Here is a 25,352-nt window from a genome sequence, read left to right on the forward strand (position 1 = left end):
AAGGGTGGTAGAAGCTTGGAACTCTCATCCGCAAACAGAAATTGATGCTGGATCGATTGTTAATTTTAAATTGAAGATTAATAGCTTTCTGTTAGCCAAAGGTATTAAGAGATGTGGGCCAAAGACTAACTATATGGAGTTAGGTTGCAGATTCGCCATGATCTCATTGAATGGCGGAACAGGCTCGAGGGGATGAATAGCCTACTCCTATTTCTGGAGGGGTAGGCTGAACTGCTCCATAGAGTAAATGCATCTGATCCTTTTGTAAATTTGAGTCGTACAATTTGTTAAATGTTTTAGGCATTTTCCCTTAACACCGAAGAGACTGCAAACGAGTGTCTTCCACCAGGAGAACATTAAGATCAGTTGTGTACAAATTCAGTCTGTGCACCTTCTATGTATAAACAAGGTAGATAGCAGTTGTGTTAAAGGCTATCTGATGTCCTTGATGAGTTCCCATTAGGAAACCATTGCAAAAAGGACCGGCTGTGTGCACATATACAGAAAGCTATTAACTAATATACATTAAAATTGATTTTTTTTTTTTGAATTTGCCCATTGTCAAGCTCTTGTCCCGGCTGTCCCAATTGTTCCCATTTACTAGCAATAGGTTCACTTATTTAATCTTGTGTTTAAACAATAATTATTTCTCAAGTAACCTCTATGGGGGATTGTCTTTCATAGAACCTTAGAGCATGTAAGGGGACCATTAGGTCCATCGTGACTGTGCTGGCTCTTTGAAAGAGCTACCCAATTAGTCCCACTTCCCTGCTTTTTCTCCCCTTCAAGTATTTATCCAATTCCCTCTTGAAAGTTACTATTATAATTAGATTTTTTAATAATTTGGTGACAAAATATCTAAAAAGTCCAAATTTAAGGAAAATGTTTTAAAAAATACGGCAGATAGGTGACAATCCAACCCTTGTACTGTCGGACAACACTTTTAACAGAGAAGCCAAGATAGATCAAGAGATTGGGACTAGGTAACACCAAGCTTGGGTTTCTACTGCTGTCAATGTAAACTACTGCAAGTTTTCTCCATTTTCCCCGTCCTCAATCTCCCATCTTTTCCGACATTGAGGAGTGGGAGACAAAGAACATTTCCTGTTGCCACTGAGACGTCTCAATTCAAGCGTTCTTGGTCCCTATGATAGCCTGGACACAGAGCAGAAGTTGTGCAAGCCTAGAAAAGTTTCATTCGAGGCCGAGCACGCAATAGTGCGCCCCGTGACCCTGCTGGTCACTGACGTCAGCTGACCATTCTGAAGGGCCAACGTGGTGATTATCGGCAAGGAGTGGGGGCAGAATAAGTTTCAATCTTCGGTATCTCTAAATGTTTTTAATGTCCCTTCTGTGGATGCTTTATTGCTCTGAAAGCATTTCCTCCGAGGTTATTTTTAAAAGGCTCGGAAATGTCCAAGTGCCCTCACAGGCCCGCAGGTTTGTTGTTTAATATTTCTTGACCCTGTATAGGAGCTCAGCCTTCCAGTTTTTTGTGGGCAGTTAGTATAAGTTGTGAGTGACCCTGCATTAGTTTCTGCTGTACTCCGCTTACTTTTTTTTTACATCCTCTGCTGTTGAAGCCAGCTGTGTTGAATCCAAAGGCCCTTTTACTGAATTAGTTTCCATTTGCTTATTCTAATGCCGAGTTCAACAACCATTATACATTTGTCTTAAGTACAGGTAAATCTAAGGGTGTAGGGTTTAGCCGCAGTACTTGTACAGTATTTTTGCAGTCTGAGGTAAAGGCTAGCATTTGTTTGCAACCATATTCTTCGCTTAGGATATTCATGTTGCATATTTTTCCCCCCTGTCTTTAGTCAGTGTAGATAAACTAGAAAGTGAGACTGCAGCATAATAGGATATCAAGGCAGCCATCCTGAGAACATTAACCACAGAAATGCTCTTTTTCGTTCTCTCGAGTGATGAGATTTTTTCTTTAAAAGTGATATCCTGTTCCAGTGGAGGAGTAGGCTGTTTGCATGGCGATCGTAATTGCCTCCTGAAGCTCTGATAGTCTGCAGCTGATATGCTAAGACTTTCCCATAAATCCTGATTGTTATTGGACTGTAGCACTATATTTGAAGATGAATATTTTTTTTTCCCTGAGAGAGATTCACCGGCTATTTGCCATATCTTAATGTTGTCAAACATCAAAGGCAGTCAGAAGATCAATTGGAATTAAATCCTAGGTTTACTTTTTTTTTAAGCAATAGTTATTCATGTTAATTGCTGAGGGTAATTTATGGAATTGATTAGCTCCCTGTTTCAACACAGACTGCTGTACTCGTCCAACTCCTGTGGCCGGCATAAATTCTTTATAAATGTTTACTGCGGACAGGCACAGTGCTAGTGCATTGTGGTTGCTTTTGTTTCTTTTTATCTTTTTTTTAATATAAATCTCCTGCATCACATTTCAAATTCTGACCAGCTTTTCTATTTTTCTTCTGATTATCATTTACAAGTTCCTGCAGGATATGCAGTGACTTATTTGTCCTTGTCACCTGCTTGATTATGAACACGAATGTTATGACAGGATAATTTTGTGCTTTTTAAGACCGCAGCGATTCATTTGTGTCTTTGAAAATCATACTGTCAAAGCACTCTTCTCCGAGGAGTGGTTATTTGTGCGACCACAAAGCACTTCACAATTTTGTTGGTCCAAGGTTGGCTGGGGGTTTAAAAAAAAACATAGCTTTTTTTAAAACAAAAAACTTTTGTCATAATAAATTGCTTTTGATTTGTGGCACATTCACTGTGTCCTTGTGTTGAGAATAATAGGATTCAGAATTCTGAGTCTTTTGGCTGAAGCCTCTCAAATTCAGTCTAGGCTGCCTCATATAGATCTGGACCTGCTGAAACCGCTACTTATTCAAACAGAGGCGCCAATGAAATAAGCCCTTAACAGTGATGCAGATTGAAGTGTGGGGGCCAGCTTAGTGTGGTTGTGTACTCGTGCACTTGTGTCGTAGGGAGAGAACTTTACTTCACCTCTGCAGGCTGTTGTGATGAGGACGCTCCAAGTGGAAGGTAGGTACTTCAGAGGAGGGTCGATCTGAGGAAGAGTGCACTTGAGCAGCTGTGCTGGGCCTCTTAGCAGCCACCTCCAGTGGCATTGGCAGAGTCCGAGCACCAGGCCGCCTACATGCTTGCCCATCTCCTTGATTACGAGGGCATGAGAGGAAATGAATAAAGCAACGTTGGCCTATATGTTATACACCTCTCGAGTTTATTTACCTCAGTTTTGAAGCAAGGTTGGAAGAATGTATTTGAGTTTCTAGTTTCGGACCAATTGGTCTTTGCCACCATGCTGAAGCAGCGCACACACTATTACATCTTCAAAGAGCAGAACTTCTTTGATTATAGCACTGAAAGATCATAACTTTTGGTGAAGGTCATGTATTTGGCTGTGAAAGCATTAAGTTTTTAATGGGTATTGTTAGGTTGAAGATCCTGTCGTCAGACTAAAATCTCTTAAGTTCAATGAAACAGCGTGTTCTTCCAGCTCTGCTCAAAACAATAACCTTGATCTTAAGTTCCCCATGCTGTGTAATAAATTCACAAACTATAATACAAAGAATTTCTCCCTCAAGCAAGTTGAAAATGTGTAAGAAAAAGCCTTGGTGGGCCTCAAGTCCTTGGCATGTACAAGAGCTGATGTTTGCTGATGATGGAAATGCTATTCATTATCCTTGAAAGGGATGGATAAATAGTAAGACTTCCATTTTATTGACACATTGAGGACAGATGTGATCTATTCTATCTTTTTAAAAGAAACTACAAATGCAGCTCATCACTCCGTGCTCAAAAGCATGCTAATTAACTGTTTTGCAATTAATTACGCTTTATGCCTATTAAATGAAATATCTGTTTAAAACTTAAATGCCAAAGCGGTAATCCTATTCCTCATACTTCTGATCAAGCACAGAAAGCCTGCTGCTCTAGTTGGTTAAGCTTATAGATTCTTACTGTATCCCTACATTAATATTTCTGGATCTATCTCTGTAATGCCGAACTAAGCGCATTCTAACAAGACATGAAATGTGTATACACTGCAGTTTGTTACAAATTCTGTTCACACCTGGTTAGTAATTATAGTCCTGATTTGATTTGATTTAATTTTTTTTTCCATTATTAAATGAAACCAAGCAAAATATATTCTCTAAATCTGCTTTTAAAAAAAAAAAGGATTGATTTTGAAGGAGGGAGAATTAATATTGAGGATATATTTTCATGCCTCGGTTTATTACACAAGTTGATGGTAATTTATCCTATAATTTTCATGAAGTTTTGAAATAACTGAGTGCAGTGTGCTAAATTATGCCAAAATGTTTTTTCTTAATTAATTCTTTCAAGGGACCTAAATATTGCCTCATCCATTACATTGAGCAGTATTGCAGACTGCTTTCTAAAAAGTCATCTGCCTTCAAAAACTTTTCATTTGCCAAATGATTCATGTAAATAAAAAATTCCCTCTTTAATAAATGTTTCTTTAAGCAGAATTTCTAATGTGTTCACTGAATATTTTTGCAACTTCTCCAGATAAATTGCCCCAACCATTATTCTTTCAGACCAAGCACAGTTTTAAAATCTTGACACAATTTAAACTGAAAGACAAAGATCGTCGCTTCAGAGGCAATCTGTTGAGCGCCCGTTTTTTTTAAAATCCTATCTGTTTCTGTGCATTTCAATGATCTTGAAGGGGTACACAAACGATTGCACAATCACTGTGATGAGGACACGCAATTGTCTCTGGGAAAGTGTTTTCACTAAGTTGCTGTTTCTCTCTGAGGGCCTGATTTTTTAAAAAAATAATCTTTTTTCAAAAGCTTTTACAATCATGCACAAATCCAAATGGAGTGCCTTGCGTGCTAACTGCAGACATAAATGTGTTCGTTACATTAATATTCCAAAACTGATTCCAGTTTTTTCTGGAAAATAAATTTATTTCTATGATTATGAAGATTAAAGTTTTTAACAATTCGGTAATGAACCAGATATATTTGAAATTCTTAAACTTGTTCTGGGGAGAAAAAATAGGAGTATCTAAATAATTCAGTAACTTGCCCAGATCACTGCTTAATCAGTTGATCCTTACAGAATGATGTATCTTAATTGAATATTTAGCATGCAGTGACACTCTTTGAACTCAAAGTACAGAAGTTTTTGAACTGAAACTATGTCTTAATAACTTAAAAGAAAATGAAAGTGTAGAGAGGTGTGCTTTAAGAACATAAGAAGTAGGAGCAGGAGTAGGCCACTTGGCCCCTTGAGCCTGCTCCGCCATTCAATAAGATCGTGGCTGATCTGATCATGGGCTCAGCTCCACTTCCCTGCCCGCTCCCTATAACCCTTTACTCTCTTATCGCTCAAAAATCAGTCCATCTCCTCCTTAAATATAGTCAATGACCCAGCCTCCACAGCTCTCTGGGGCAGAGAATTCCACAGATTTACAACCCTCAGAGAAGAAATTCCTCCTCATCTCAGTTCTAAATGGGCGGCCCCTTATTCTGGGACTGTGCCCACTAGTTCTAGATTCCCCCACGAGTGGAAACATCCTCTCCGCATCTATCTTGTCGAACCGCCTCATTATCTTATATGTTTCAATAAGATCACCTCTTATTCTTCTAAACTCCAATGAGTATAGGCCCAACCTACTCAACCTTTCTTCATAAGTCAAATGCTTCATCTCTGGAATCAACCTAGTGAACCTTCTCTGAACAGCATCCAATGCAAGTAAGGACAGGATGAGGTTAAATAAGGAGACCAAAACTGTACGCAGTACTCTAGGTGTGGCCACACCAATACCCTGTACAGTTGTAGCAGTTTTTCTCTGCTTTTGTACTCCATCCCCCTTGCAATAAAGGCCATTATTCCATTTGCCTTCCTGATTACTTGCTGCTCCTGCATACTAACGGTTTGTGTTTCATGCACAAGGACCCCAGGTCCCTCTGTCCTGCAGCATTTTGTAATTTTTGTCCATTTAAATAATTTTGCGCTTTTATTTTTTCTGCCGAAGTGGATAACTTTGCATTTTCCCACATTATACTTCTTCTGCCACATTTTTGCCCACTCACTTAGCCTCTCTATCCATTTGCAGATGCTTTGTGTCCTCCTCACAACTTGCTTTCCCATCCATTTTTGTAACATCAGCAAACCTGGCAACATTGCACTAGGTCCCTTCATCCAAGTCATTAATATAGATTGTAAATATTGAAAGTATTCACTTCATCTATGTAAGTTTAAAGGAAATTCAACTTACAAGCCCAACCTTGTGGGAGATACTAAATTCTCCCCTCACCTCGTCCAGCCACCGGTACTGACTGGTCTTGGGGTACAGTTGGACAGGCGGCAGCAATAATAGTATCTCACCCAAGTATCCATTCATCGTGCCTGATTATTTGAGTGTTGGCAGACTATTTGCACATGGAAGGCATCACATTTGAACCTCATCCTGTCCTTATTCAACCTCAACATGTTTTACAACAGGAGTCACATGATGGCGATCAGGAATGGGGGATATAACGGACTTCCCCACGCCCCGCCTCGCCCCATGCCACTCCTCCCTCAACTTCAATCCCATCTACACTAAGCACAATAGGTAAATTTGAGTGTCCAACCAGCACCTTGGCTAAGATCAGTTAACCCAGCAAAGCCCACGGTTCTAACCTGCCAGCTCTATACAGGTACCGTTCCACAGTAGACACTGCCTTAGCAAGTAAGTCATCTGGAGGAGCTCTGGAGTGTGAAATTGTAAGTAATGACTCTATAACACAGTGGGGAAGCACTACTTCAGGTCTTCAGCTTTGTGAGTGAATTGCTTAGCTGATGCCAGTCAGCGGTAGCCCTCTAAGTAGCACTGCAAACGAAATGTCTTATCTGCTTCTGGATATCAATTGGAAGGAGTGTAATTCGATAGCACGTATGGAAATCTGAAACAAATACAGAAAATGCTAGAAACACTCGGCACATCTGCCAACGTCTATGGGGAGAACAGACAAGTTGACATCTTGGGTACGGACCCTTCATCAGAATCAGAGTCACAAGATGGCGACCAGGAATGGGAACTGCAGCGCATTCTCCCCACGCATCCCCACCTAAATCATGGCGTTCTGACGAAGGTGGGGGTGGGGGGGGGGCCACACCTGAAAGGTGTACTTGTCTGCTCCAAGATTAATGCGCTCGCCAACACTGTGATCTCTGAAAACCAGGGAGAGAGGGCCTGAGGGAGGGAGGGAGGGAGGGAGGAGGTCAGTAGGAACGTGAGTGTGTGTGTGCTAGGCACATGTAGCAGAGCCTGGTCTCCAATCACCCTGAATCCCCTTGCCATTGGACCAAGACCTTGCTCTGTCAAGTCCGTGTAGTGGCTGGTGTGCAACGGCCACCCCACGTTGAAAGAATTCGCACACCCTTCCACTTGTCTGCTCTCCACAGACGCTGGCCAACCTGAGTCCTTCCAGCATCTTCTGTGTTTGTTTGTGAGAAATTCAGTACAAGCATGTCCTGAGGTATCTAGTGGTTCTGAAGTGTTCAGACTCTGTCACCTTCCGATTGGTATTCTGCACCAGAAAGGCAGTGAATTTGCACAGTTCCTTCTGTAAGCTCTTTCTGATGGCTCCATTGCTGAGTGGCTCCCAGTTGAGCGAGTGAGTGGCTGACCACTAAGGACAATTGCATTAAATATACCTCCTACAGGGTAATACATGTTTTAGACCCATCTAAATGCAAGAAATTTACATTTTAATATATTCTTTTACCCGACCCACACAGTTTCTCATTTAAAATGTTTAAATCAACTCTGCATAAAACACCCATGTCAAAATTAATCTCGTCAGTGTCTGATGGTGGGGAAAGATTGATGCAGTCAATCCAATATAGCCGGTACCTCTGCCAAAGTTTAGTGAACTGATTTTGAAAATGTCAATGCTGTAATGGACACACACTCCATAATTAGATCTCGCCTGAACATTTCACTGCTAAAGAATCTCTTGCCGTCATTAGTTTAATGTCTTCAAAAATGGCAACCAATATCTTGCATTCTCAATAAATGTTATTAAAATCTATTGGAAAAAGAAAATACTATTTACAGTTGTTCAATTATAGTGCATTGTCATACTATGCTTTCAAAATATGCGCACGTGTGGTAATATGACACATGCATTTAAGAATAGTTGTTCAATAACTTTATTAAAACAGGTGCCTTTTCACCCAAAACTTGGACAGCTATTTCCTGAAGTCAGCTTCTGGTACTAACTTTTAAACAGGATCCTGACCGATCAGTCAGTTCAGAATCTACCACTTCATAGAATCATAGAAATTTACGGCACAGAAGGCCATTTGGTCCATTGAGTCCACGCCGGCCAAAAAGAGCTATTCAGCCTAATCCCACTTTCTAACTCTTGATCCGTAGCCCTGTGATGAGGGTTTCTGCCTTTCAGGCAGTGAGTTCCAGACCCCCACAACCCTCTGGGTGAAAAACATTCTTCTCAACTCCCCTCTAATCCTACAACCAATTACTTTAAATCTATGCTCCCTGGTTATTGACCTCTCTGCTAAGGGAAATAGGTCCTTCCTATCCTCTCTATCTAGGCCCCTCATAATTTTATACACCTCAGTTAAATCTCCTCTTGGCCTCCTCTGCTCCAAAGAAAGCGACCCCAGCCTATCCAATCTTTCCTCATAGCTAAAATTCTCCAATCCTGGCAACATCCTCGTAAATCTCCTCTGTCCCCTCTCTAGTGCAATCACACTTGCTCTTCACTGTATTTTATTTCCTGGTGTTGAGGTAGCTATCAACTGACCTGAAATGACTGAAGATTAACAATTGTGCCCCAATTGCTGCAGGTTTAATCATCATTTTGTTATCAGAAAATAATTCCAGTTTTCACCAGACTTGACTCATTTCATGTCTTTACACTTTTGAAAAGTGATTTTTTTTGAAACCGCACCGTATATCTGTAAACATTGTAAATTAAAATGACATTTGTCACTGCTGTTCAGCTTGCCTAAAATCACACCGTTTTGAGGAATGCAAGTTTGTTTTATTTTTGTTGCCTTCAATATTTTAGTGTCTAAACCGCATCACCCATAACACATTTTATTTTCTACTGGAGTTTTAACTGTTGAGAACGTTAGCTGTTTAACCTAATATTTCACTAAATTGTTCCTTTCCCAAGGAGCATTTGTAAATGGATGGAGAGTGTTCCACAACCCTAGTAGTATTGTTTGCAGGACAATGTTCCTTTAGTTCTTCTTCCACTTCACAGTTGAACAGATCCCTTCTCTCTCTTTCCGCCCCCTGCCCCCTTCCCTTCCTTTTTACGTTCTTTGATCATTTTTCTGTGTGACTCCATAGCTTTTGGAATTGCACAGTGCGATAAGAGCAGACAAATGTCTGAAATTTCTTCACTATGGTAGGAGAGGCTTTTAAAAAAACATACTTTTAACACTTCCACTTAAATAGCAAACAAAACCACTTCAGTCAAATGCATTTAACATTATCACATTGAGCCATTGTTACCTCACAATCGAAGACATTAAACTGCTGTGTCTTGTTAAATAACAGAGATGCAACTTCCAAATGTTTCCCTTTCATTTGATGGGTCTATGAAGTGATTTGAGTTGTGTTTATAAATTAAGGCATCAGCTAGAACATGCTGACATCAGTTTACCATTCACTCGGGGCCCAGGAGCGACGTGATCGGGGCCCAGGGGAGGCGAGAGTTCGGGGCCTGAAGAGGCGAGGGCCCAGGGTCTGCATGGGCCAGCTCACACTGTGATCGATGGACAGTCGGAGTATGTGTGCACACTCGGTCCGTGCAGCAGAGCTTAATCTCCAATCGTCTTGGTTAAGCCTTGTCACTAGACCAAGACCTGCCTCTGTCAAGTCCGTGTGGTGGCTGGTGTGCAACGGCCGCCCCACGTTAAAAGAATTCACGCACAGGCATCTCCCACCCTTCAATATGTAGTTCAGGATCTTGAATGTCCGGTCCCTCATGGAAACACCTGTGAACTCGTCCCTTTTTGGTGTGGAAGTGGGTCATCCTCGATACGAGGGACCGCCTAATACTACTAGTGTGCATGGGGGGAAAAACTGGCCAGTCAGTCACCAGGTGTCAAATGGTCAGCTGCTATTAGTCGGTAGGTGGGAGGAATCCCAGGATCGGGTTGTGGTGGAGAACAGTGGGGTTCCAATCAGACTGGACATGGTGGGGACTGCAATGAGGGGGCGGGGGGGTGTAATATCGTCACTCAAGCAGGTGAACTGCCCAGGCATCACCAACCATCTCTTCCTCCGCAGTCATCACCCAGTTTGCCTGACCTGGGCAAGGCACTGTGGTGTCAGTTTAAAACTCAATCCCACACACACACACACACACACACACACATTCAGTCCTGTCTTCACCCCTCTCCCCTTCCCTCTCCTCTCCCAGGGCAGCAGCAACCAACAGAAGGAAATCCTTCTGAAAGATGGCTTCTACCTCTCCTGCCTTCTTCAACCTCCTGTAGGCCAGAGCAGTACAGAATAGGTCCAAGCCCAACCCTAAAGTAGCGTCAAGATTGCTGCATTGTTTATTTTCTGAGAGGCTTTTGGAAATTCCTTTTGGCTTTATTTATTAAATTTACCCAGTAAAGCTAATTGGCAGCTGTAACTTTGTAGCTATAACTAGGAAAAAGTGGCCAATAACCTAGTTTTTAACGAGCGATATATGTGTGCACTTGAAATCTATACAGACCCTTGGAGCCAACACAGCGTTGAATAACTGTTCTATCAATTTGTAATCCCATACCTCAAGAAACTTTATCTGACCAGCCGGGCTAAAATTGATCTGAGTCAGCATCTGCCTCATTGAATTAAAGCTGCAATATGTTATTGTTCAAAGTAGAGTTTGAATGGATTTTTTTTTTCCTAATGTAAAAGTTTAGCTCTTTTTAAATTAAGTAATACAATTTAAAGGAATAGATTTGACTTAACGTGAAATGCAGCATTCTTGCTTTGGGACCTGCGTCATCAAGTAGGACAGTTGATCGGGAGAAATTGATAGATGACATCTTCAGGTTAATGTATAACATTCACAGTGACAATACAGATATTGCTGAACAGGGAAGGTTTTTTGGGAAAATGCTGAGACCCAAACTATTTTGGTTCTCTCTAGCTCAAGGGAGACAGCACTGAGGTAGAAAGCCAACTAAACTAGGAACTACCCCCTCAAGTTTTTTGTGACTATTTATAAAAATATTTATTATTAAAAAAAAAATGTATATAATGTATTCCAAGAGAGAAAATATTTTGAAAATACACACTTAACCATTCAGGAAAGTTTTCTTTAAACCTTTGTTGCTTTTTTGCATATTTGACTTATTTTTTTTATAGGCTATAAAATGTACTGCTTCACCCTTTCCCTGCCCCAGTCCGAAGTGTGTTGCAACATTAGAGGTGGTTGCTAGTCTACCAGATAACTTGATTCCTGCCATTAATTTCTTCTCATAAAATACAGTGCTGCATGAATAGACCTAAGATGTTGAGGAAACGACCACTGACTTCATTCTTTTGCTTTCTTTAAAATGAAAGAACTGGAATAGTGAATTTGAGCAGTGATTTGATCCTGTGTTTGTGCTGTCGGGCTAGTTTTAATGTAATCATTGCAACCATTATTAATCATTGTTGCCTTGACAACTGCAGTTTAGTGTATCATGTGACTGGGTCTTTTAAGATGAGACAGATCATTCACTGGCTTCTTTTTATTTACAGCTTGAGGTTGTTTTTTTGCCCCCCTCCCCCTCCCTCCTGCCCCCCTTCCCCCACTTGTTGAGAAATTTTTTAACAATCTAATTGTTGCTTGTTGTCATGGAATTTCTTCAATGCTTGTTTACGTTTCTATTCCATTTTTCCCATTCCTGTGCATGCTGCTCCTACTGTCTCTTCCCTTGCTCAAATCATCTGTTGCCTGTGTGTAGCCACATCGCCGACGACAGAACCATCAGCTCACGGTTGGTAAAACTTGATGTTTATTTAGCCAGTTTGTTCTGTGGCAAACCAAGCCTTGGAGAGAGAGGGGGGGCGTGGGGGGAGGTTGGGTCAGATGCAGCCACGTACCAGGAATGCCCCTCTGGTTTCTGAAGAATCTGGTTGATTGCTTCCACAATTTCTTCCTTTTATATACTGACCTATTTTTACCCTGCCCCGGAAAATGTTCATGTTTAATCAAATCGGCACGTTTTTGAAACTTAAGGGTACTCACGACATTAATCGTACCAGTCTCAGACTGGTGACGAGGGGCTGGCGGATCTAAGTTATACTGTCGGCTCCTGCTTTGCTCTCTGCCCCGGCGCAAGGGAGCACACTCGCCAGCTACAGATAGCTGATTACATTTTACTGTTGCCGAAGAGCTGACCGACGCGTCTTCTCTCTTCCCCCCCCCAACATCAAAAACCTTTAAATTCGGCTTTGCACTGGACTGCAATTACGTGGCAGCCAATGCGACGGCCAAGAGCTGCGAGACTGCCTCCAAAAGGTGGCTTCATAACTCCTGCCAACAACGCATGCTGCAGGACAGATCGCTGACCTGGCTCGAGGAGTAGGCTATTTAATTTTACACCTTGGTAAAGCTGTTTCACAGGTTCAGTCAGGCTAAACTAGTAACTAGCCTCCAGAGATCTATGACAATGTTTTCCTTTCTTCTAAAGTTGCCTGTTTCTGCTCAAGCTTCATTATTGCCAGAAGCAGTGGGCTACATTGATGACTGGTGGAGCTATTTGCCTACAAAGCTTTTGACAATGAAATGATGTTGAAGACCTTGGGTCTCTACACCGACCCTACTTCTATTCGTTAACAAATAATTCATGTTTGGCTGCAGATTGCTAATTAAAATAAAATGGGGAAGAGAAGCCATTTACAAATTGGCCTTCTCATTAAACAAAAGATTACTTCACATTGATTTTAAGGAATTACGTATATTCTCAAGTACTGTTTAAATAAAAATAATAATGATCTGAAGTAACCTGCCCCTTTTTTTTTTGCTTTAAAACCAAAACAAAATTTGACTCTTCAAAAAGCAACTGAGGTTGAGGCATGGCTTCAGGATCAGCCACTCTTTTGGAGTTGAATATTAGCCATTAACAATTTTAATAATGTGCGCACTTGTCACTGATACAATGAACCGATGTCGAGAATGAATAGTCTTGCCATTCATCATGCCATTCTTTGTATGGGGAAACATCTGGCGAGGGGATTATAGGATGTTTGGTCGTCAATGGCAACGTATTAATATTGGCATAAATCTATTCATTACAGTTGGATTTAAAGTCAGCTGTTTTTCCACAATGCCTTTCTATTTTTATATTAAAAAAAAATACATCCCAGGGTTCACTTGAGTTGCCAATAAGCTTTGAGCTTGTAGATCGTGGTTATTGTGCCAGTTGACACAGATTTATCTGCGTCACAAACGGTGCACAATGCTACGCTCTGCCAGTCAGAGGGAGGGAGTGCTCTTGACTTGCGGTATTCATTGCCTTGATCCCCAGTCACCTGAGCCTATGGCACGAATTCTTTTCTTTTTCCCTTTCCAAAATTTCAATGACTGAAAGGCTGCATCTGAACGCCTCACTTCAAGGCTTGGTCTGCCACTCGGATGACATTTATTATTTTCAGAAACAGCGCAATGTTTTGATGCAGGCACTGCTTGTGTTATTAGTCCGCAGCTGTGTAGTCTAATTTTGGTGTGCCTGTAGGAGGTAGGCCTGTGTTTTTAACTCTTACTAATCTGTGCATAATTTTGCTGCTTACTAATGCTGCCATTCAGCTGCTCAGAATGAAGTATTAACTTGTAGCTCCAGATCAGGTGAGGTTCGAATTTAAGAAGATTGCATTTGGACTGAGAACAAGAGCGAATTCATTTCCTCTATTTTTATGCCAGTGGTGTCCTGCTAACCAGATGTAAGGGGGGGCGGGGGGGGGTGGTGGGGGTGAGAAATGTGTTTGCTTTCTGTGTGCTGAAAAATGTTGGCCCTGCAGGTGTTTGGTGATTCATTGTGTCGCCCCGTGGGTTTGCACCCACACTTCCCTGCAGACCAGGGGGGTAATATGTCCATGTGTCAGTCACCTGAGCTCCACTTGTGACCCATTTAGGGGGTTACAATGGAGCATCGTCAGCAACCAGTCTAAAGTCATCTGCCCAAGCTGTCTGACAGATAATGATGCGTGACACGCAAAGGCCTGAAGGGGGAGAGAGACGGAGCAGAAAACAGCCTCCTAAATTAACGTGGCTCAAATTGAACTTTAAAGGAATTACGTGTCAAAAATATTTATTTAAATATTGTTTGGAAAGAGCGAAGAATCGACATATACTGCATTTAATTCTCCACACTCTGTGCTTCAATACAAGGAGCAAGGTTGATGAGATAAAACAAATAAACATGGGTTGAGATAGCCTCCAACGACTGGTGTGCGATACCAATTACTTGGGTCTTGAAAGGTCTTCAGAAAATGGAAATCCTGAGGGCACCTCAGCACACTGTATTAAATCTTGCATCCATGCATGGTTGGTTCAGGCACGCATGCGACTAAAATCTTTTAAGCAGCCCTGACCAACTTTAGCCTGTTGGCGACATCCCTGAAATGAAGCGTTTCTTTTTAAACTAGCCACCAAGGACGCTCCACCAAGCATGCCGCATGGTAATGAACCATGCAGATTGGGAAAGGAGCCAGGTTTGTCACATGCGGCACCTCCACTGTGAAAATGCATCAAGCAAGGATAAGCTTGGGCGTGGTTGTGTTGACTGCCACGGCTGAGAACCTCGAGACGCTCGCTGATCGAAGCGCTGTATAAATATCCATTGCTTGGTGCCAACGCATGGAGACTGGTGGCTTGGGCTGAGCAACAAAAGGGCTGCCAGCATTCTCTGAACTGCACCCCAACCCGAGCCCTCCACACGAGGGGAGAAATGATTGGCAGAAGCAAAATTGAGACTGAATTTCCCCCCCACAAAAAAATGTCAATGACTGAGGCTTTAATTAAAAAAAAAAAAATAATGTTTGTTTTTCCCCCCACAGGTTTGCTCTCTTGTATCACAAATAATCTGAATGTAAACAGGGAGTTGCAGGACAATCTGCTTTCCTTCACAATATGAAAGAAATTCTAGTCGCCACTTTAAAACGAAACCTCGATGCCCTCCTGAGGTTTCTTCATTTTCCTGTAATTGTTCATATTTCACCTGGTTGGCTTGGCAAAAAAAAAAATTACATCTGTTTCTAAACTAACCAAAAATGACTGTTAATTACACAGAAGACTGAAAGGAATCCACGTTTGAGGTTCAATGTTGTGAATGTTCCAAGCTAAATTCTTGGCATAGAAGGAAAAAAAAAATGGCTTATTTATTCAAACCTGGGAGCTTCCTCGGTTACATCATCTTGTTCATAAAACCCTAGTGGCGGAATTTAACATGTTAATTAACTGGCAGAGGATGTCGTTGATTTTCATTGCATCCTGGCCTGCAAACCTTTCCTCCTGGCTGGGGATTGATGACTTTCTGCCTGTGTGAGATAATAGAGGACTCGCTATTCATTTGCAGACTGTTGCCCTCCATTTCCTATGCATTCTTTCCTTGTCACTGCTCCAGAACAAATACAAATGAGTGCATTTGCAGCCTTAATGCCTTTTTTTTTCCTGAGGTTCAGCAAGGCAGAATACATTCAGTCACTGCTTGAATGTGGCCAAGCTGAGAGGAGCGTGGTAGATGTGCAGTTTTTTTTTTTACTTTGCAGATTGTCGGGGTACGCAGGTTCCCGTGAATTAGAATAATACATAAGGACATAAGAATTTGGAACAGGAGTAGGCCATCTAGCCCCTCGAGCCTGCTCCGCCATTCAACAAGATCATGGCTGATCTGGCCGTGGACTCAGCTCCACTTACCCGCCCGCTCCCCGTAACCCTTAATTCCCTTATTGGCTAAAAATCTATCTATCTGTGACTTGAATACATTCAATGAGCTAGCCTCAACTGCTTCCTTGGGCAGAGAATTCCACAGATTCACAACTCTCTGGGAGAAGAAATTCCTTCTCAACTCGGTTTTAAATTGGCTCCCCCGTATTTTGAGGCTGTGTCCCCTAGTTCTAGTCTCCCCGACCAGTGGAAACAACCTCTCTGCCTCGATCTTGTCTATTCCTTTCATTATTTTAAATGTTTCTATAAGATCACCCCTCATCCTTCTGAACTACGACGAGTAAAGACCCAGTCTACTCAATCTATCATCATAAGGTAACCCCCTCATCCCCGGAATCAGCCTCGTGAATCGTCTCTGTACCCCCTCCAAAGCTAGTATATCCAATGCGGTGCAACGGAAAATTAAACACTCTGTGGTAATCAGAGGTGCTTTAAATATATACCTAATCGTAAGTTTGGCTTTAAAAATAAAAAGCAACATAATTCAAGGTGGCGGTCCAACTATGTTTGGAATTAAATGGAGCTATTTCTGTAACAGGCGCACGATTTGGAAGGGTGCGGGTGGCAGGAGAGTTGGAGCATTTGAGCTGTGGTAGTTTCGTACCAGTGGCCCCTGCCAGTCAGTCTGGTCAATATGCGAGCTGCTGATGGTACGGGGAGCAATGTTGCTTTGTCTCCTCCTTCGCTTCCCTTCTTCCCTCCCTCCCCCAGTGCAATACCTAAAGTCACCAAGGTCCAAGTTCGCTGATTTGGAGCGGCGAGGTCAGGGCGCAGGAGCAGCCAGCAATCGTGGAGCGACGTGATCGGGGCCCAGGAGAGGCGGGGGCCCTGGGCCAGCCCACACTGCGATATATGTGCACACTAAGTCCGTGCAGCAGAGCTGGTCTCCAGTCGTCTTGGGTAATCCTTGCCACTGGACCAAGACCTAGCTCTGTCAAGCCCGTGTGGTGGCTGGTGTGCAACGGCCACCCCACGTTAAAAAAAATCCACGCACAGACATCTTTCACCCTTCAATATGTAGTTCAGGACCTGGAATATTAGGTCCTTCATTGAAACACCTGTGAACTCATCCTTTTTTGGCGTGGAAGCAAGTCATCCTCAATACGAGGGACTGCCTATGATGGTGACCTGAAGTGATTGTCCTGCTATTGCACTCAACAGTGGCTTGATCTGTCTCTGTTCCCAGCAGCCCCTGCTCCTTGGCCTTCTGCATCACAACAGTTGCTCACCTTTTGAGCACACACAAGAATTTGTATCAACCAGCAATCTCTGATGGTACAGATGCATTTTGTGAGTCTATTTATAACCCGCATTAATCAACGTTTATGATTAACAGGAGTTGTTGCTTCCATGATTAAATTAAATTAAGTTATTCTGGTTCCATCGGCATCCGTCACCCTCTGGTACTTCTTGAGATGGACAAACTTAACGTGCAAACTAAGGCTGCTTGACTGAGGATGGTGCCTCAGTCAAGCTCAGTTCTTTGCTTGCCCAACATCCGCACAAGTACTTCCCATCTAGACCCACCGAGCAGCATTTCAGAGTGGGCCCTAACTGGTTTCATCTCCCCCCGCCCCCATCCCCTAGCCCAGGGTGCTATGGCTGATTTTAGCAGGGATAAGCTAACTTAGCTCAAATAGGGACTTTCTGGGCATTTTATCACTCGCAGTAAGTTGGGACATTTATCCACAAATCCATCGGGAGGGACTCAAAACTCGTTTAAGTGTTACCACTAGTGGGCCTGCTCACTGGAGTTCAGTCACTCTGGGTCTCGGCCAGTAAGAATGGAGGGATTTGAACACAAGGATGGGAAATTTTAAATTCGAATCGTTGGAAGGACCAGAAACCAATGTAGTCAGCAAGCACAGGGGATGAACAGGACTTGGTGCAAGTTTGAACATGGGCAAGAGAGTTTTGGATGAGCACAAGTTTTTGGGAGGGTGGAATATGGGAGGCTGGCCAGGAAAACATTGGAATAGTCGAATCTGGAGGCAACAAAAGTATGGGTGAGGATGTCAGCAGCAGATGAACTGAGGCAGGGTCAGAGACTGTCGATTATTGCGTAGGCTGCCTTGGTGATGGAGATGATATGGAGTCGGAAGCTCAGCTCCGGGTCGAGTCAGACGATATGGTTGCGAAGGGTCTGGCTCAGCTTCAGACACTGGCCAGGGTGGGGGATGGAGTTGGTGGCTAGGAAACGGAGTTGGTGGTGGGGGCCAAAGACAATGCTTTGGTCTTCCCAATGTTTCATTGGAGGAAATCTCTTCTTCAAGTGGCCAAGCAGCCTGCCAACACCGAGGCAGTGGAAGGGTCGAGTGAGGTGGTGGGGAGGTAGAGCTGGGTGCCATCAGCATGTGTGTGGAACCTGACATTGTGTTTTTGGATGATGTCACCAAGAGGCAGTATGTAGATGACAAAATAGAAGGGGGCCAAGGATAGATCCTTGGGGGACACCAGAGGTAACGATGCGGGAGTGGGAAGACAAGCCATTGCAGGATGTTCTCTGGCTACGATTGAATAGATAAGAATGGAACCGGGCGACTGCAGTCCCACTGAGCTCGACAGTGGAGGAGAGGCGGTGGAGGAGAATAGTGTCGTTGACCATGTCAAAGGCTGCAGACAGGTCGAGAAAGATGAAGAGGGATAATACACCACAGTCACAGCATGTCATTTGTGACTTTGTGATTAGGGCTGTGGTGGGGGCAGAAACCTGATTGGAGAAGCATACACCGGATATGGGGAGAAGGGAATAGAGGGATATGTCTGACAGACTGCTTGTGATAACTTGGCTAAGATCATATTGGAGAGCCATAGATAAAACAGCTTTTTTTATTCGTGGAGGGAACTTGCCTAGAACAGAAGAGTTATCAAATCACACATTTCTGGCGCTCAAAGTTGCCAAAATGTCCCACATCATACCATTGCTGCCAAAATCTGTCACAGGCAGGAATATTTACTCTGTAATGAAGCTTACTGCTAGCAACAATTTGAGTCAAAGTTTATCAAACTGCAATAATTGAAACACAAGCAATGATCTCATGACTGCACTTATTGAAGGAGGAAGTGCATATTTAAATCCGACGTTCTTACGGTTGATACCTTTACCAGAAATGACTTCAATCTAACCAGAATCTAATTTTTTAGAATTGTTAATGAGAAAAATAATGACTGGCTTCCTTTTAAATCAAGGCATTTAGATGCATAGATGTGACTCTTGAGTTATTACAAAACACACAGATTTTGCCTGGCATTTATTTCATTCATCACGAACAGCTAGCTTTCACAGTTAATTTAACTTCTGTGTAGTTAATAAGAACACCAAAACAGATTTCATAAATGAGTGTTTTATTAGATTGCACTACATTATCTCTTGTTTATAAAGCAGTTGATCTCGAAAGCCAGAAAAAATTTCAATTAATTTTTTTAAAAACTAATTCGGTCTACATTTCGTTCCCTTCCTCCCCACCCATCCATTAAATTTATAGAAAGTAACAAAAACCTTTGAAAACACTTGTCAAAGTGCAGCTTCCAGCCTCGGTCTATGCCAACGCACCAGAAAACAGAATCGGGTTTGCGCGTCATTCCTCCACGTCTGAGTAACACGCCAAGGATCAGTCTGGGCTCATCTGTGCAGTATGCCTGCTTTGCCAATGTGCCCCTTGCAAGAAAACATGATGTGGATCAAGGACCAGCACGTGGCTTGATTTGTGCTGCTTTCAAGGTCAAATGTCTCGGCATTGTCTGAAGAATGTTGAGCTACCAGAAGGTTGATGGAATCATACTCCAGCGAGAGTCAGTGATTTCAGGGGACGGGGAGGTACCGGGGAGAAAAATTATGGTGGGCGAAGAATTGCCCCACTGTCGATTTAGACTCCGTATTCCCCTTTGTTTTATTTTCAATGCCCCACTCCCCCAAATGGAATACACCATCCCCTTTCTCAGTCGTAGTCACATTGTCCTCTCCCATAGGGAAGTCACCTACCTGTGATAACTTGGCTAAGATCACATTGGAGAGCCACAGATTAAATTTTTTTTTAATTCGTTCCGGGATGTGGGCGTCGCTGGCAAGGCCAGCTTTTATTGCCCATCCCTAATTGCCCTCGAGAAGATGGTGGTGAGCCGCCGTCTTGAATCGCTGCAGTCCATGTGGTGAAGGTACCCCCACAGTGCTGTTAGGGAGGGAGTTCCAGGATTTTGACCCAGCGACGATGAAGGAATGGCCGATATATTTCCAAGTCAGGATGGTGTGTGACTTGGAGGGGAACTTGCAGGTGGTGGTGTTCCCATGCGTCTGCTGCCCTTGTCCTTCTAGGGTGTAGAGGTCGCGAGTTTGGGAGGTGCTGCCAAAGAAGCCTTGGCGAGTTGCTGCAGTGCATCTTCTGGATGGTACACACTGCAGCCATGGTAGGCCGGTGGCGGATGGGGTGCCAATCAAGTGGGATGCTTTGTCCTGGATGGTGTTGAATGTTGTTGGGAGCTACACTCATCCAGGCAAGTCCATCACATTCCTGACTTGTGCCTTGTAGATGGTGGAAAGGCGTTAGGGAGTCGGGAGGTGAAATACTTGCCGCAGAATACCCAGCCTCTGACCGGCTCTTGTTGCCACAGTATTAATGTGGTTGGTCCAGTTAGGTTTCTGGTCAATGGTGACTCCCAGAATGTTGATGGTGGGGGAATTCAGCAATGTTAAAAGCAATGCAACCTTTATACTATCTAATCGCAGCTCGTTTATCCAGAGATTTTGTGCTGGAATCAGGATTTCGATAAACTTCAGATCAAAACAGCAAAATTGTTAAATCTTTGGACCATGCGCTGCTTGCTAATTTATTGAAAATTTAAATCAAACTGAAAATGCTGATTAACACTTTTTTTTACACACAGTACAATGAGCTGCAGCACATTGATGAACTCTCAAAGGACTGACCATGATAAATAGCATAGTAAATTGGTATTTGCAGATTAATGGGGTCAAGCAAGATTAAGTTTCAGTCAGAGCATGAGGAAGCTGGTCGACATTCTACCCCTCTTCTCCCCTCCTCTTCCCCTCATGCACGCACACACATGCGGTGCGAGGGCAATCAAAGCAAAATCTATTTTCGAACTGACTTGTCACAGCTGTAGACTGTGTAGGAACCCTTGGAGCATGTGCGAAATATGAAATAACTTGTGAAAATGCTCGACAAATGACATGGTTGTGACAGCCGCAGGTATATCTCAAGTCTCATAACGACACTCCACAACCCACGCGCCCCTCTGCATCTTCCACAGCCAAAATAAGTAACTCGGCCCTTCCCAGTTAGTTACAGCAGTAATTAAAATCTTCTTAGCCAATCACTGCGACCACTCTTAAGTTTAAAGGTCAGAGGGTCGTGACACACTTCTATATCTCAACTCTGGGCCCTGAGAGCAAGAATGATCTGGTCCTCCTTGCCCTTTACCTCTCAGAGTGATCTTAGATGCTGTGTTGAGGTGCAGCTGAAGCAGGTACAGTAGCACCGATGAGATCAAGGTATTTCTGCTAGTTTTTTAAAAAATTGATAAGGAAATGCAGTTCAAAATGACTGCACGATATCAAATTGCTGGGATGTGGAAGTGGCAGTAATTGTGATCTTCACTTGTATTTTGAACTATCCATTCCTCGGCGCCATCTTTGTGTCCTGACGCATGATTAAATTGCAAGATTTTTTACGCCTTAATCACAAAACGAGTTGCTAACCAAATTCCCCACCCATTTCTCATTTTCATGAAGGCAGTTAATTGTGCAACAATAACAACCACTTGTGTTTATATAGCGCCTTTAACGTAGTGAAGCTTCCCAAGGCGCTTCACAGCAGTATTATGAGACAACAAATTTGACACCGAGCCGCATAAGTAGAAACCTTGGTCAAAGAGGTAGGTTTTAAGGAGTGCCGTGACGGAGGATAAAGAGGCGGAGAGGTTTAGGCAGTGAATTCCAGAGCTTGGGGCCTAGGCAACAGAAGGCACAGCCACCAATGGTTGAGCGATTATAATCAGGGATGCGCGAGGGCAGAATTAGAGGAGCGCAGATATGTGTGGGGGGGAGCGGGGGCGGGAGAGGTTGTGGGGCTGGAGGAGATTAGAGATGGGGAGGGGTGAGGCCATGGAGAGATTTGAAAATAAGGATGATAATGCATGGGTCAAGTCACCGATCCCAGCAGGGAGTCGCACTCGGAAGGGGGTCATGAATTGAAAGTAATACTGTAATCAATTTAACAGTCGGAAGTGATACTCCTGACTTTATTGGGGTGTGTTTTCAAGCACCAGTTTTGCCATCCGTGGCAGCACAGGATTGCAATCCTTACTGAGTTCAAAGTCTCCAGGTCAGACAGTGACTTGTCTGATATTTCCTTCACAATGGAAGCATTCTATTTCCTCACTCCCACGCCCCGGCCCTTTCCCCGAATGAGAGTAGCATTCGCCTTTTAGATTCATCGTTAGCCAAGCTGTTTTCAACATGGGTGTACTAGCGGTTGTCGTGCACCTGTTAACCTTTTCCACTGCCGCATTCATTTATTATCTTAATTTATAGCATTTTATTAGATTCTCACCCAACTTGATGCCCTTCCCTTTGGATAACTTGTTAATTTCCCTGATGGGTAAATTGCAAGTTGGTTAACACAAAATATCAACTTGTGGTTTAATAACTTCAGTTACTTTTCATTACATCATTGTCGCTTATTGGATGCCACCGATTTGTTTCTATCATGTGTGCAGTGATTGCTAATATAAACAACATGTTAAATGGTGACTTTTTTTTTTTAAAAAAACATCATATACAAAATTCTAAATTCTATTCAAGCTACATTTCTAGTTGGCTTTCAGGATTTAAAAAAATTGTTCTAATAGTAAGTCTAAATTCAGAAAAACAAACAACTTGTATTTATATAGCACTTTTAACATAGTAAAAGGCCCCAAAGCGCTTCACAGGAGCGTTATCAAACAGAATTTGACACCGAGCCATATAAAGAGATATTAGTGCAGGTGACCAAAAGCTGGGTCAAAAGAGTTAGGTTTTAAGAAGGGTCTTAAAGGAGGAAAGAGGCAGAGAGGCTCCCAAAATGACATACTAGGTAAGGGCACTACTCTGTGAACAAGGCCACGGATTCGCGTCCTGCTCTGTGCCGAATTCGCTGGTGCAACTGACTCTGTGTTCCTGGGTAAAAGTGGGGCACAGTCAGCCAGGCTTCCAGGTTCTGAGAACAATCAGCACCTCCAGCTTATTTGGATGTTAGGTGCAAACTCTGCGTTTAATGCCATTCAGCATTGAATCAGCTGCCAACACGAGAGCATGCAGGCTCGCACGTGAAGAATAGCCCTCCGTATTTAAGGAGGGATATACTTGCATTGGAGGCAGTTCAGAGAAGGTTCACGAGGTTGATCCTGAGATGAAGGAGTTGTCGTATGAAGAAATGTTGAGCAGGTTGGGCCTATACTCGGAGTTTAGAAGAATGAGAGGTGATCTTATTGAAACGTACAAGATTCTGAGGGGGCTCGACCAGGTAGATGCAGAGAGGATGTTTCCCCTTGTAGAGGAATCTGGAACTAGGGGGTGTTGAAAACTGAAATGAGGAAGAATTTCTTCTCAGAGGGTCATGAATCTTTGGAATTCTCTGCCCCAGAGAGCTGTGGAGGCTAGGTCATTGAGTATATTCAAGCTGGAGATAGACAGATTTCTGAACGATAAGTGAGTCAAGGGTCATGGGGAGCGGGCGGGGAAGTGGAGTTGAAGCCAAGATCAGATCAGCCATCATATTGAATGGCGGAACAGGCTCGAGGGGTCAGATGGCCTACTCCTGTTCCTATTTCTTATGTTCTTATGAGTGAGACCACAGTTGGAGCCATACCCGGGAAGAGTTCAGTGCCTTTAGAAGAGAAAGTGGGGCCAACATGTGACTTAGATTGCTGCAATAGCAGCCCTCACCAAGTGATGTGAAAGTAAATGGGACTTGCATGGAATTAAATATAGCTTCAGGCTCCTGCCTGTGAAAACTATTCAGATGCAAGATGACAAACCTTTGAGAGTTTTCTATTTTTTCCCCCAAAGTCTTTGCGCACAAAGGCCAACATACTCCAGTGTAGTGTGTGAACATCTGAGTATTCTGCGCCAAGATTCCTTGTCTTTGATACAAGTGGATTAGAAATCAGGAGGCCAAGCACAAGCCGCGTTGTGAAGCATAACTCTACCATATAAGGACGAGTAGTGTTAGCTTATTAATATCATTAGGTGGTTCTCTGAAGAAAGCAATAATAGGAATAGCAGTTAGTGCTGTCAGAAAATGTTCCGCTCAAGTTGCAGTGCTATTTATTAAGAGAAATATTGTGTCAATTGCAGAAATTAAAGATAGTTTTAGTCTGATAAATTGTATTTCACCGAGGTGCACTTTGATGTTGCTAAAAAAAAATCATTTTATCATGCTGCAGAACATCAAGGATAAAGGATATCGGTTCAAACATACCAGTTATCTAGCGTACTGACTGAGGGTTTTGTTCTAATGGTTTGATTGATTGCTGCACAATTATACTGAGTTCATATCTCCAAATGTGCACAAGGGGAAATAATGAGGTTCTGTTTATAGTCTTTCTTCACTTTCTTAGGCGTTCTTGTACCATTTCTGGGCAATTAGCTGAATGACCATCTCCATACTCATTGGAGTTCAGAAGAATGAGAAGTGATCTTATTGAAACATATACGATACTGAGGGGGCTCGACAAGCTAGATGCAACGAGGATGTTTCAGAATAAGGGCTCGCCCATTTGGAACTGTGATGAGGAGGAATTTCTTCTCTCAGAGGGGTATGAATCCGTGGAATTCTCTGCCCCAGAGAACTGTGGAGGCTGGGTCGTTGAATCTATTTAAGGTGGAGATAGACAGATTTTTGAGCGATAAGGGAGTAAAGGATTATAGGGAGCGGGCAGAGAGGTGGAGCTGAACCTAAGATCAGATCAGCCTTGATCTTATTGAATGGCGGAGTGGGCTAGAGGGGCCGAATGGCCTACTCTGCTCCTATTTCTTATGTTCTTTGGGCCTCTGCCAGCCTCTCTGAAGATGTCTCTTTAGATGCATGTTCAAGGCAACTTGAGGTGATGCTCCCTCTGAAATGCCTACCTCATTCCCTGCCATAAAAGAAAGACTTGCATTTATGTAGCGCCTTTCACAAACACCGGACATCTCAAAACGCTTTGCAGCCAATGAAGAACTTTTGGCATGTAGTCACTGTTGTAATGTGGGAAACTCGGCAACCAACTTGCGCACAGCAAGCTCCCACAAACAGCAATGTGATACTGACCAGATAATCTCTTTTAGTGATGCTGATTGAGGGATAAATATTGGCCAGGATACCAGGGATAACTCCCGTGCTCTTAATTCGAAATAGTGCCATGGGATTTTTT

At 43.0% G+C, this 25,352-nt stretch overlaps 1 protein-coding gene across 3 annotated transcripts in view; it reads left to right on the top strand.

Annotated features, from left to right (window-relative positions):
* The window catches only part of cadm1a (cell adhesion molecule 1a), a 432,536-nt gene that overhangs the window by 386,772 nt on the left and 20,412 nt on the right, over window positions 1–25,352 (top strand). For 2 of the 3 annotated variants that reach the window (XM_070894428.1, XM_070894429.1), the window contains one exon: window positions 11,959–11,991. The exons of the other annotated variant lie outside the window; for it this stretch is intronic. In XM_070894428.1, the coding sequence (XP_070750529.1) occupies window positions 11,959–11,991 (33 nt within the window). The remainder of the gene's footprint in view (window positions 1–11,958; window positions 11,992–25,352) is intronic. 3 annotated transcript variants of the gene reach the window in all.

This window comes from Pristiophorus japonicus, chromosome 11 (assembly GCF_044704955.1).
Source record: "Pristiophorus japonicus isolate sPriJap1 chromosome 11, sPriJap1.hap1, whole genome shotgun sequence".
Classification (NCBI taxonomy): domain Eukaryota; kingdom Metazoa; phylum Chordata; class Chondrichthyes; family Pristiophoridae; genus Pristiophorus; species Pristiophorus japonicus.